The sequence below is a fragment of the Oryx dammah genome, unplaced genomic scaffold (genome assembly GCF_014754425.2).
Source record: "Oryx dammah isolate SB20612 unplaced genomic scaffold, SCBI_Odam_1.1 HiC_scaffold_11, whole genome shotgun sequence".
Classification (NCBI taxonomy): Eukaryota; Metazoa; Chordata; class Mammalia; order Artiodactyla; family Bovidae; genus Oryx; species Oryx dammah.
The window spans coordinates 27,777,962-27,789,912 of NW_024070195.1; the positions used below are offsets into that span (position 1 = coordinate 27,777,962).

General features: G+C 42.5%; 1 protein-coding gene across 3 annotated transcripts in view; it reads right to left on the reverse strand.

Annotated features, from left to right (window-relative positions):
- Positions 1-4,144, reverse strand: part of TFAP2B (transcription factor AP-2 beta) — a 28,972-nt gene extending 24,828 nt beyond the window's left edge. For 2 of the 3 annotated variants that reach the window (XR_005722706.1, XM_040249476.1), the window contains exons 1-2: positions 3,903-4,144; positions 821-847 (exon numbers count right to left, since the gene is read on the reverse strand). Coding sequence is in view for 2 of the 3 variants with exons in the window: in XM_040249476.1 (XP_040105410.1) it covers positions 821-847; positions 3,903-3,983 (108 nt within the window). In the remaining variant the exon portion in view is untranslated. The remainder of the gene's footprint in view (positions 1-820; positions 848-3,902) is intronic. The other variant, XM_040249478.1, reaches the window with a different exon arrangement.
- Between the last annotated feature and the right edge of the window lie 7,807 nt (positions 4,145-11,951).

Here is an 11,951-nt window from a genome sequence, read left to right on the forward strand (position 1 = left end):
TGTTTTATTAGACTGTGTTTTTCTAACTCGTCCAGAGGTCCAGAGCATAACAAATAAAACTTCTACTATTTTCTGTGCTGCTCCTCTCGTTCAAAAGCAAATTCTGCCTTTCTGGCAACACAGCCCGCTGGCCAGGAGTTCCCCAACACCACCTGGTCATTCCAGGACACCTAGGAATCTGCCTGATCTGAGTTTCCAGTCACCCCTTCCTCCCCAAGAGGAATTAAATAATTTATGTAGTGTTGGGTTGAAATGGATCTCATTCAAAAGTCATATCCTGAGTCCGTCTTAAATTAAGTTGAATTGTGGTTCAAAGGAGTTCTTTCTAAGATTGCTTTTCAATATCTAATATTGTCCCTACTTCAGGGTGTGAAGATGAAAGACCTGGGGTTGGGAGGGGGGGGACCAAAAAATAAAAACAAAAGGCCTAGACAACTTAGTGTTGGTCCTAAGTGGACTGCTGAACTCAGTGAAAGGGGTAGGTGTGCGTGAGTGTTTCTCCCTCTCCTCTCTGGAAATGCCATGGTAAAGTCCCCATGGTTCTTTCTGGAGAAACAGTCACCTAAATTTCCCAACTGCAATGGCAAATAAAAAGTTTTTCTGTTCGGCCTCCCCCTACTCCCCAGCTGACTCATGGAGCTCAGACGAACACACAATGCAGAGAAGCAGCTGCAGCCTCCTCCAATTATGGTGCTAAATTACCAAGCCAAAGGCGCTCGAAGGAAGACAGAGACGAGAGAGTGAGACGCACACACAAGAGACAGAGAGACAGTGAGAGGAGAGAGCATGCAATTCTGGTACAACGTGAATCCAGACTCACCATGGATGAATAGGTGTGGACTAACATCTGGAAAAAAAAGCCTGGTTACTGCTCAAAATCAAACAATGATTTAAAAAAAAAAAATCAAGGAGTCCAGCAGAGAAACGAGCTGGACACAGGAGCCGAGCTTGAGGTGTTTCCAGGACAAGCCATCAAAAAAAAAAAAAAAAATCCCCCCCCACCCCCAAACGAGATTGGCGACGCCTGTCACACACAGACAGAGCTGTTCATCGGCCTCTTGCTTGTCTTTTTGGCCTTTTTTCTTCTGCGGTTCTTCGGGGCTCCAGGAGCAGTCCTCTTCCGCCCGAAGCTGGGCTCAGACTGCTCGGGCGCCCCTTCCTCCCTCCGCTTGCCTACACCGCCTCATAATAATTGATATTCATGACTATTAATATTACACGAGTACTTTAAAGGGAGAATGGAGGACAAATGGAGCGTGAAGCAGCAGCGGGCGCAGAGCTCCCCTACTATTGTAAATGACGTTCATTCAGTGGAGAATTACTAGATGTAATCAGACGAGGGGGCTGGCAAGGCAGACCGGGGGAAAAAGTTTAGCAGGAAAGAGGCAGAACTTCAATTAACTGAGCCGGGGACGCGCGTAAAGCAGCCCCTGATCCCCTGGACCAGACGGTGAAGAAGAGAGCATCCTTGGGGTCTTGTGCTGAACCGTAGGTGTCTAGGTTCCTGGAGAGGGACTTTCCTAATGGGAAGAACTGATCGCCCTAGGTGCTTGGCGTGCAGATTAGAAAACAAAATAAAAAGGCGTTGCCTCCCCCTTTGGAGGGAAGAGCAAAGGAACCGGTGGGCCCGGCTGTTTACAGTGACGTTTACAGACTTTCACAGTATACTGGAGATGATGCTTATTTATTAAAGGACAGAGGCGAGAATGGGGGGCTTTCCATCCCTTGTGTAGCCTTTCCTTCGTTAGTGCTCCTGCAGTCTGTGATTTTTTTAAACTTCAATTTAAAATATATGCAATCAATCTTCAGGTACACTAAAGTTATCCTTTCCAGGCAAAGCCAGGGGCAACAGAAAACCTTTTTGGATGTTTCAGGAACCCGTTCAACTGGCCTGACTGCCATTTCTGTTAAAGTTCAACCTTCCTCCCGACTTAAATAGACTCCTTCCACCGGCTTCGCGTTCTCTTATATTTTTTTGAGCAGAAAAATTAGGCAGATAGGAGTACCTGCAGTATCTCCTGTCTCTCTCCGTCGGTCTCTTCTCTCTCCCACCCTCTTTATTCTCCCCTCTTTCCCCCTTCCACTCCACCCCTCCCTCTTCCTCCCTCCTCCCTCCCATTTAGCTAGTCTACTTTTGGACTCTTAGAACGAGTTTTATCCTGCTTACTTTTCGGAACCCAGTGAAGCCCCTCTGTATACCCGGAGCTATTTACACCGTGGTCCCATCCTAGCCCGCGCCAAGCCCACTTTAGGCGCTCACATTCTTTAGGACTGTTCTAGCCCCTTCGACTGACCATTATCCCGGCTGTTAAAGAAAGAAAAGGAGGCCGAACCGAAACAAACCCCACCAGGCGGAGGCGCGGCTCTCTCGTTACAGTCAATACACAACCACAAAGAGGAAAGGAAAGCCCCAAGTCATCATTGCGCAGAAAGACGAATCTCCTCTCTCCCTCTCTCCTCTCTCTCTCTCTCACACGCACACAGACACACACACACACCCCAAAATCAAGATTCGGGGCTGGGCAGAGCTGGGAGATTCCTGGCGCGGGCGCCGGGCTTTGCCTCTGAAACTCCACCAGTGGCAGTAAGGCTCGCGCCGGCTCCTCGGAGCCGCGGTCTGGGTCGCGGGGCTGGGCCGGCGGAGTCGGGAGGAGCCCACTCCCAGGGTCCGCAAGGCGGCTCCCCGTCCGGCTTTCTGGGATCGTCCCGGAGCGGGCGGGGTGGCGTGTCCCCCGCGGGGTGGGGATCCTCTGCGTTCCACCGCGACCGCTTCGTCCGACCCAGCGCTTCCCGCGCCGAGCGCCCGAGCCTTGGCTTCTCAACCTCCCTTCTCCGACTCCCTCCCGATCTCCAGCCACCGCCTGCTCGCCGGCTTCCACCTCCCCCTCCCCCAATTCCTCTGCTCCTTTCCTTTCACCTTCCTCCAAGCTTTTCTTTCTCGCTTCCCTCTCTCGACGTCTCCTCGGAATCTTCGCTTTCCCTTTCCCCCTTAGCCCCTAATTCGGGGGCTCCCCGGCTGGTGCGCTCGGAGCGAAGTTCCGCGGGCCTGGGCCGCTGTCCCCGCTCCTTCCGGCCGCCCGTCCCGCGCGCAGCCCCACCGCCCCGCCGCTCCGTCGGCGCCCGAGACCCGAGCGCACGGCCCGCGCGCCCGGTCCCAAGGAGGCAGACGCCCGCGGGGCTGCAGACAGCATCTCCATCCGAGGGGGAGTCCCCTTGGCCTCAGCGCTAACGAACCGTGCGCACTCAGCCCGGGTAGAAAATTTCGTTAAAAATGCGAAGACATGGGGCCGTTTGTACGCCCCGAGTCTCAAAGAAGAGAAACATGAAAGAAGAAAAGGAAATTTAAAAAATTGTCTGCTACGGCTCCTTGGCTTGCGCTCTCTCTACATCCATCTATCCGTCTGTCCGTTGACCACCCTCTTTCTAATTTTTCGTGCGCTACTTGGATCCGTTTGTTATCGATCTCAAAATTTTTATTAAAAATAAAAATTCAAAGCCCGAGTCTGTTGCGAAGGAGGCTTGAAAGTCTAATTCTCTCCCACACTGAAAACGAGGAGCCTCTGCCTTTATTGGTCTCTATTTTCTCTGCCCACATTCACTAGCACCCGTTCCTCCTCAGATCCTGAAGGAAGGGAGGAGGGGCGAGGAAAAGAGAAAGAAAAATAAAATACCAAAAATCAGAGAAATCTCCTAGGTTAAAGTAGTCAGATTTCCACCTTAAAGTCCCTTTTCAGAATGTCGAAGTCTCCCCAAGCCAGCTTTTCGAAAAGTTAGAGAAAGCTGAGAAAACCGGCCGGAAATCTACAAGCAAATAGCTTAAAAATATAGATGAGTTGGGGTGTCAAGAAGCTCAAATTCTCTATCTGCAAAGCTCTAAGATGCATCTGGGGGTGTCGGCTCACCTCATAGATATCTTCGTACTTGACATTCTCCACGAGCTTCCAGAGCATGATGGCAGCCTGGTCTCTAGGAGGTGAGTGCATTCATGTGAGGAGCAGATGTCTGGCTTCTCAGGACTCCGCTGTCTGTAATGATCCATCTATAATTGGAAATGGGGGATACACACCAAATCCGACGCTCCTCTCCCATCGCAACTTATATCTGTTGTCTCAAACAATAGGCTGGAGAAGTAAGCCACAGCTGAGAGAAAAACATGATCACACACACTGGAGTTAGATGCAACCCACAGACATATATATTCTAAAAAATCATAAACACGTATTTACACCCAGACACCCACATTTAGTTATATAAGCACCCCTGGGTCACGAAGAGTCTACAAACTCTAAACATGCATTTAAAGGAGAGAGAGAGTTGGTCAGCATGATTAATATAAATATACACATTTTAAAACCTCTATATTGAAAATGATGAATCATTGTACCCACTGATTTAAAATCTTTACAGTTCATTTGGGGAAACCAGGGTGCCCACAGTTCCCCCATTTTCTTATGCAGATTTTAAAAGGGGACCATTACTGAGATTTTTAAATACAAAATCTCCTGTTCTTGTTTGTTCAGCAGGAAGCTTTTGAAAGCTGGATTTGGGGATTTTAAGGGTGATCTCCCTGTGTTGATGGCTGCACAACTTTTTTTTTTTTTCTCTTCACTGTACCTTAGTCACTGTAGAACAAAAAAGCTGGCTCACCACAATGACCATTTCTTATATTTTCCTAGTCATTCTGCCCAACACATTTACAAACTTAAATACTGTATAACCACCTAAATCTGTCCTGCTCATCCTTTAAGGGTTGTTTGTATTTTCAACGGATTCCATGTGCCATTCTTTCTTTGGCTGAAGTCTCCATTTTATGAAGTTTTTTTTTTTTTTTTCAGATGTCGGAAGCAACATAGGTGTACAATCACGCACTGTTATTTTCAAGCCTTCTTTGCAGAGGGATGGGATATTTTATATCTGCATTTGTTGTCTATAACTTTTAAGTGGTTTTAATCACGGAGAATCAAGAAATGGTCACCTGAACCTTTGGAAGGTTTAAGCAGAATGTTTTTCAAGAAGATACTGAAAAATACTTTAAGATATGTGGGGGTTTGTTCGTTTGAGTGTATTTTCCTTGGTAAGGTGATTTGTATAGCTTTTTTTTTTTTTAAGAAAAACATAAACATCAACAGGAACAAAGTTAACCGAACCTCGAAAATGGGCGCCCTTTAAGGCACACGGTTTCCGAATTTCACCGAAGCGAACGCTCACCTCCTTGCCCCCTTCCCCACCCCTTCTATTTTTCTACTACCGTCCAGGGTGCGGAAGGATTCCCACTGCCAGAAGGGAAGTCCAGTGGAAGCTCTCTGCCCCTGGGGCAGAAAATAAATGACAGGAGGGAATGAGGAGGGACCAGGGCAATTTGGGGTGGAAGTTATTAAACCTGATAAGAGTGAATCTGCAAAGGGCGATTGTCTCTAAACCTCTGGACTGCCGAGCGCTGCCTTGCGCTCGGAGGAGAGGGCTCCGGACAATCGCGGTGGATATCGATTCGATCAAAACCGGGGAGACGCTTCATATCGTGCAGAATGAACAAGTCTGCAGATTTTTAATTTATTTTTTAAAAAGATAAGTCACATGAAAGAAACTCGAAGAAGGTGCATCAAAAGGAACTTCAGAAACGAACCCTTTCCTCATTTCCAGTTTAATTTTTATGTTGTCTTTCCCTCCCTTCCTCATCTCTCCTTCCTTTTTCCTCCATCCTGTCTTCCTTCCTTCCTTCCTGACTCCTTCCTCCCCACTTCCTTTCTCCCTTCTCTTCTCTACTTTAAATATTAACACCTTAAATTATACAAAATCTGTACAAATCTTCGGCTAGGAGCCTGAGCGATTTCCTTCTTTGCTCCCGGACCTAGTCTGGATATGGGCAGGCATTCCTCCTAATTTTGTTGTGTGATGGGACTTGAAACGGGCTTTTACCTTCTCTTTCCAGACTTTCCAGAACTAAAACCAATCTCGGATCAATATTGTCCGAGACAAATATAGACTTGGAAATTAAAATTCTCTAGACAAAATTTATTAATGGGAATTGCTGTCTTTTCCCTTTCAAGTCAATAATTCCTTTATCTTTTTTACTTAAAGATCATTCCAACCCAAATAAAAAGCACTTGGAAAAAAATCTTAACTTTTTTTCTCTAAATGCTTTTAACACCTTTTAATCTCTTTTTGGTATATCATGGCTTAGTCTAAAATAAATAAACTCTAAAGCTTGAAACAAACAAGCCTGAGAAGGATACTTTTATATAAACAACTACTTAAAGATACATAATACGTTGTTAGGGTAACTATTTTACATAGCCGTATATAAAGAATTTCAATTTTTCCATGTGTAATTTTATTTTGTGGTACAATTGTGTATTTTAAAAATTAGAAATGTCGAAATATTTTGTTGAAATTTATGTAAATTCTTCAGAAAAACGGAAATCTGGTTTATTAGGAATGAAGCATAAATTTTAAAATATATACATATATGTAAGAGATACCCAAAGAAATACATAATTTATCATTAAAGTCCGAGTCAATTTTTCAACGTGGGCATTATTCAAAAAATCCTTGAAATTGCAAGGGAAATTTTTTTAGGAAGCCTTCCCTAAGTCATTGAACGGGCAACAGCGCCCTCTGTCGGGGTTTTGTATAAGCAAATTCTGCACGAAAGCTTTTTTTTTTTTTTCGAGAGATTTCTTTCGGTTCTTCGAAACCTGTTATTACTGAGGACATTTAAAAGTTCAAGTCTTATCATATCTACTAATTTTAGAAATGATTTTTCCGCATCTAAAAATTCCAAATGCCTCAAGTATGTACAAATAAAAGCTCATTCTCTTCTAAGAAAAATTTCCTAACTTGAGCCATCTTCTCTCTAACTTTCCATTGCATTTCGCTTTAACCTCCAATCACGTGATGCAGGAAAAGCTTCCCACAAGGACTCAATAAATGCAAAACAAAATAAAGGCAAAGGCAAAACAAACTCTGATTTCGAAGGGAAGATAAACGACCCAATATATGTATTTTCATCATCATTTCATTTTCCATTTCATCATGCTTTACACACACACACACATAAATATATATATTTGTTTTTGTTACTTTTTCAAGGCTGGCACATGCTAGTCTAAGTAGAAGCGCTCTGGAGACATCCCAGATTCATATTCTCCACTCTCACTTAAACTTATTTCCGTTTTTAACAGCAGAAAGGACGGCTGATATTACTCCCCTTTCCTCAGTCTCAGAGAGAGGGACTATTTTCCGATAAATGTAGGAGCCACACATGAAGTGAATGCTCTTAGCATGGAGCCCTCTGCTGGCGGTTTTCTAGTAGATTTCTAACCTTTTTTTTTTTTTTTTAATGTCACCGAAAAATATTTTATTAAATCAACTATTCTCATGTCTCACTTCTTTCTTCTAAAAATCTAATTAAGAATTGTCCAAGTTTCTCCGACTTCCTTCCTTCCCCTATTACTCACCTTGGCACCTGTGATTTAAGGTTTCATAAACTCTCTCTCTCTGTAGCTCCCTGTGACTGCCTTTTCTTTTACACAATACGCTGTCGGCCACAAAGATAGTAAAATGGAGGAACACCAAGATTTAGGATTCCCGTTTCACTTTAGGACCCGGATCCCTCTCATCCTGGGTGTTGGAGTAAACTATTTAAGAGCGAGCGTACTGAGCTGTGTAATGGGAATGCAGGTGAGAATTCGTTAGGATCACACATGGGAAGGAATCCATTCCATACTGTCACTTTGCAAAACAATTTAATTTCCCGTCCTCAATTCAAAACCCCGAACTGGGTGTAAAGAAAATGAAGGCTTTCATCAGCTGGGGATGTGCATAATTGCCTGCTTAGAAAGTAAGGGTGAGAACTCCAACCTAGACCTCCCGCCTAGGTAGTACTCAGCACTTTCTCCACTCTGCTATGATGCTGTCTTTCTTCCTCCTACCCTTCTTTCCTCCCTTCCTCCAAAATGAAGGAGACAATATTTTTGGACTATCACTTTTCTCCAGAGTTATTTTTGTCCTGGATTCATAAACAGGCAAAAGAAAGCAAGAAAAAGGAGCACTGACTTACTTTCACATACCCAAATACTACTTCAACCTCTTACCCATCAAAAAGCATAATCGCTCACCAAATCAGGCATTACAGGTGCATGTTTTACTGTGATAGTCTGACTAATTTTTTTTATTTACCACATTTCTATCTGGAAGCTTTCTTGTAACCATATATTAAGGGAATCTTGATTATATATTTTTAACATCAATTTGGAAAATTTACTATCGAATGTGTGAAACTACAGTTCAAGCTCCTGCCCTTAGATTTATAAGACTTTGATACCACGTAAGTGTCAGTGATCTCGATATGAGAGAGCAAAATAATGTTTGCATAAAGGTTTTCTTTTTTAAAAATTAAACGGGGGTGGAATGACCTCTAGAATGATTCTTCATGATTATACAGATGGAGGCAAACACTGGAAAGGAAACAGCTTTTCTTGCTTTAACCATAATGTTTAATCAATGTCAATATTGTGAATTTCTAAAGTGATGTTTAAACTGAAATCACTTGTAAGGATGAAAATCACTGTAACGACAGAAACTTGGACTTTGAGGAGCAGCAGTAATTTTCTTGCCTATTTTGGATGTTCGGATGTCCTCAGGCTTTTCTGTTTAATTGTGGGGTTGTGAAGTTGCAGAAAGGAACACTTTTCAAATTTCTATCTCCTGGAGATAAAGAGGTTAAGGAATGGAACATGGGGTAGGGCTTGGAGTAAATGGTGCAAACAGCCAGAGAACAATTGTTTCCAACACCAGTGGATATTTCACATACAAAATGTGAGAGGTGCTCATTTTCCCTGGCGTGACAAATGCAGGGGGACAGGTATTTCCATCATTGTGAATATTTTCCATATTATTGCTTAAAGAAGGAGCAATCTCAAAGGGTGAGAACACTAAACAATTTGGTTTCAAAATGCAACCAATAGACCAATACACATCTGTGAGGAAAAATTTGCAAATAAAGACATGGAAAGATGTAGAGCAGAAATCTAACCTTTAAAGCATGAGTAAACACATATGATGTATATAACATTAGAGCTGAAATGTCTCTTAAGTCCAAGGAACATTCAGGAGAAATTAGCATTACACTGGAACTATTTCCTAAAACTCTCATTCATGAACTTTGAGAAAAATGGAGAGAAAAATGGAGAATTACATGTATTCTATGACTTTTTATTTCTTTAATGTAAGCAGATTCTTTCACTTACCAGCTATGTCATCTTGGGCAAGTCCTTGGATCTTTCCATGCCTCAATTTTCTCATCTACAAAATTAGGTGAAGTTAATGAATGATATCAATGTTCTTTTTCCTTAGAAATGGACTTAATGACATTTATAAAAGCAACTAATGGTAATTAATGAAAATTTTTAAACAAAAGTATTTCTTTCTGAACATGTTACAGCAAAATCTGAACTCTCTGAGGCCATCTAGGGGAGAGTTTAAGAGAACTGACCCTGATCTTTTGATAAATACTAGTCTTACACGTGGGCTTCCCAGGTGGTGCTGGTGGTAAAGAACCCACCTGTTCATCAATGCAGGGGACATAAAAGACACGAGTTTGATCCCTGGGTCGGGAAGATCCCCCAGAAGAGGGTATGGCAACTCACTCCAGTATTCTTGCCTGAAGAATCCCATGGACAGAGGAGCCTGGCGGTCTACAGTCCATAGGGTCGCAAAGAGTCAGATATGACTGAAGTGACTTAGCTCACATGCACAAAAGTTTTTAGGAAAATCATATTAGAAGAAAATGAAGAAAGGATAAGAATAAAACTTGAAGGAAGAGGCAATCATTTTGATAGTACCTAATAGGCGCTTTGAAAGAGATCAAGTGTCAAGTCTAGAAGAATGACATCCTAATATAGTCAAGAGTTTGCAGTTTTGATCTTGAAATTATGGTCAGTTACCTTTGAAAATGTATGCAAAATGGGAAGAATATGTAATAGCAGAAGCTGGAAAAAAACTTATTTTTCAGAAAGAGGGGGAAAGAGGGGCTCTAGAAACTACAGGTGGGGAATCATGCTGTTGTTTCCACAGAAAAATGATAGTTTAAGTTGTCAGCATGGTTAGTCCTGCAGTCTAGAAGGGCAAGAGGGCACCCCTAGGGGCCAGCATGGATTCTGGAAGAACGGATCCTTCCATGTGTTTGCACATCTTTTGCTATAGATTTACTAGACTGAGTATCAGGGCCATAATGTATCTGGAGCTCACAGAGACATTTCAAAACTTTCTCACTGGCTCTCCAGTCTGAGTTGAGTGATGCCATGTTGTGTGAAGGCAGTGTGCCTTTAGACTAAGGAAATGAGCTTTGGAGTGGGACGGACATTTGTGAATGTCAGATCCATCCCTTGCTGTCTTGGATATTAGAAAATTACATAACCTCTCTCAGCCATAATTTTCTTGTATGAAACCCTTGAAACATACCTCTATATATGAGACACATTCTTTATATGAAACGTGCATAGCAATAATCTTTGCATGGGCATGGTTGTGATGATTAAATAAGATAATACTTATGAAATGGTTATCATGGCCTCCAGCATAAGGAAATCAATTGGTATGTTGTAACTACCATTTTCACCCCAGATTTGCAGCTATTTGAATAATTCTCTCCCAAAGAGGTTGATTGACTAATAGAAACCAATTTGAGACAGTTGTTTCAATGATTTGCTATAGGACTCTTGTCCTTAGCCTTATCCTTTCTAATATTAAAAATTAGTGACTCAGAAGTTAGAAGATGTGCTCATTAGAGTCAGTACCTTGCATTACAGAATGAGGTTTCAAAAATATTTTGACAGGCTAATACTCTGAAAAAAATCCTCAAGGCTATAATTTAACAAAGATAAAAATAAAAATAAGCTTAAAGGGGAGGATGAGAAATTGACAGAGGAAGACATGAAAATACGTACAGTATGAGGATTCTCTGGCAATCCAGTGGTGAAGATGCCACGGGTGTGGGTTCAATCCCTGCTTGGGGAACTTAGATCATGCAAGCCACAAAGCACAGCAAAAAACACATAACCATCTTGCCCAGCAACATACTGAGACTGACAAACACAGTGAGTGAGTGAAATCCCAGATTGCATTAGTAAAGATCAGGGATGATGTGCTTAAGACCTCATTTGTAAACCCAAATGTCCCTAAAAGAGAGCAACCGGATTAAAGAAAGTCCTGGACATCATGTTGAGGGAGAAAGAGTTGAGGAGACTGGGATCGTCATCCTAGAACAGAGAAAACTTAAAAATTGTAAACCCTATCCTCCAGTATTTGGGGCTGGTTTTGAGGAAGATGTAGACTGAGGATGAAGTTGATATTTGTCTCTTTCATTCTTACATTGCCAGCATACAGCAAAGTGGTACACCCAGATGTGCTCAAAGCATTTTAAGTGAAATCATGCCCTTTTCCTGTAAAGATATAGGATAAAGGTCAGTCGAGCGATGTTACCAGGAGACTGATTAAACTCAATGTGAGAAAATTTTTTTTCTAAAAATTTAAAGGACTGGAAAAGACAGCTTTGACTGTGGTGAACTGCCTGTCCCTTCAGGATGTAAGCTTAGCCTGAGCGACCTCTGTCAGGGATGGGGTAACACCAACTGTATAGAACTGGGTGGGAGGTCCTTAATGAAGCCAAAGTATTGTGATTCTGCTCCATGTGCTCAGCTTGACATTCTATTGCAAGTGTAACAGATTAATCACTGGCAGTAAAGGACGCATTGAGAGGTATATGCAGAAGATCCTGTCATTTCTGCATCTGTATGACTATTATCTGATTGAGGGATTGCACACATTCACTCAGCCCGGGTTTCCAGATACTGTGTATGTTACCCAATGTCTACTGGTAGAACTAATATCCTAATAATTATACTCAATAATATTATTGGTCTGTCAGTCTCTGACTCTTTTGCTTCTGTCAT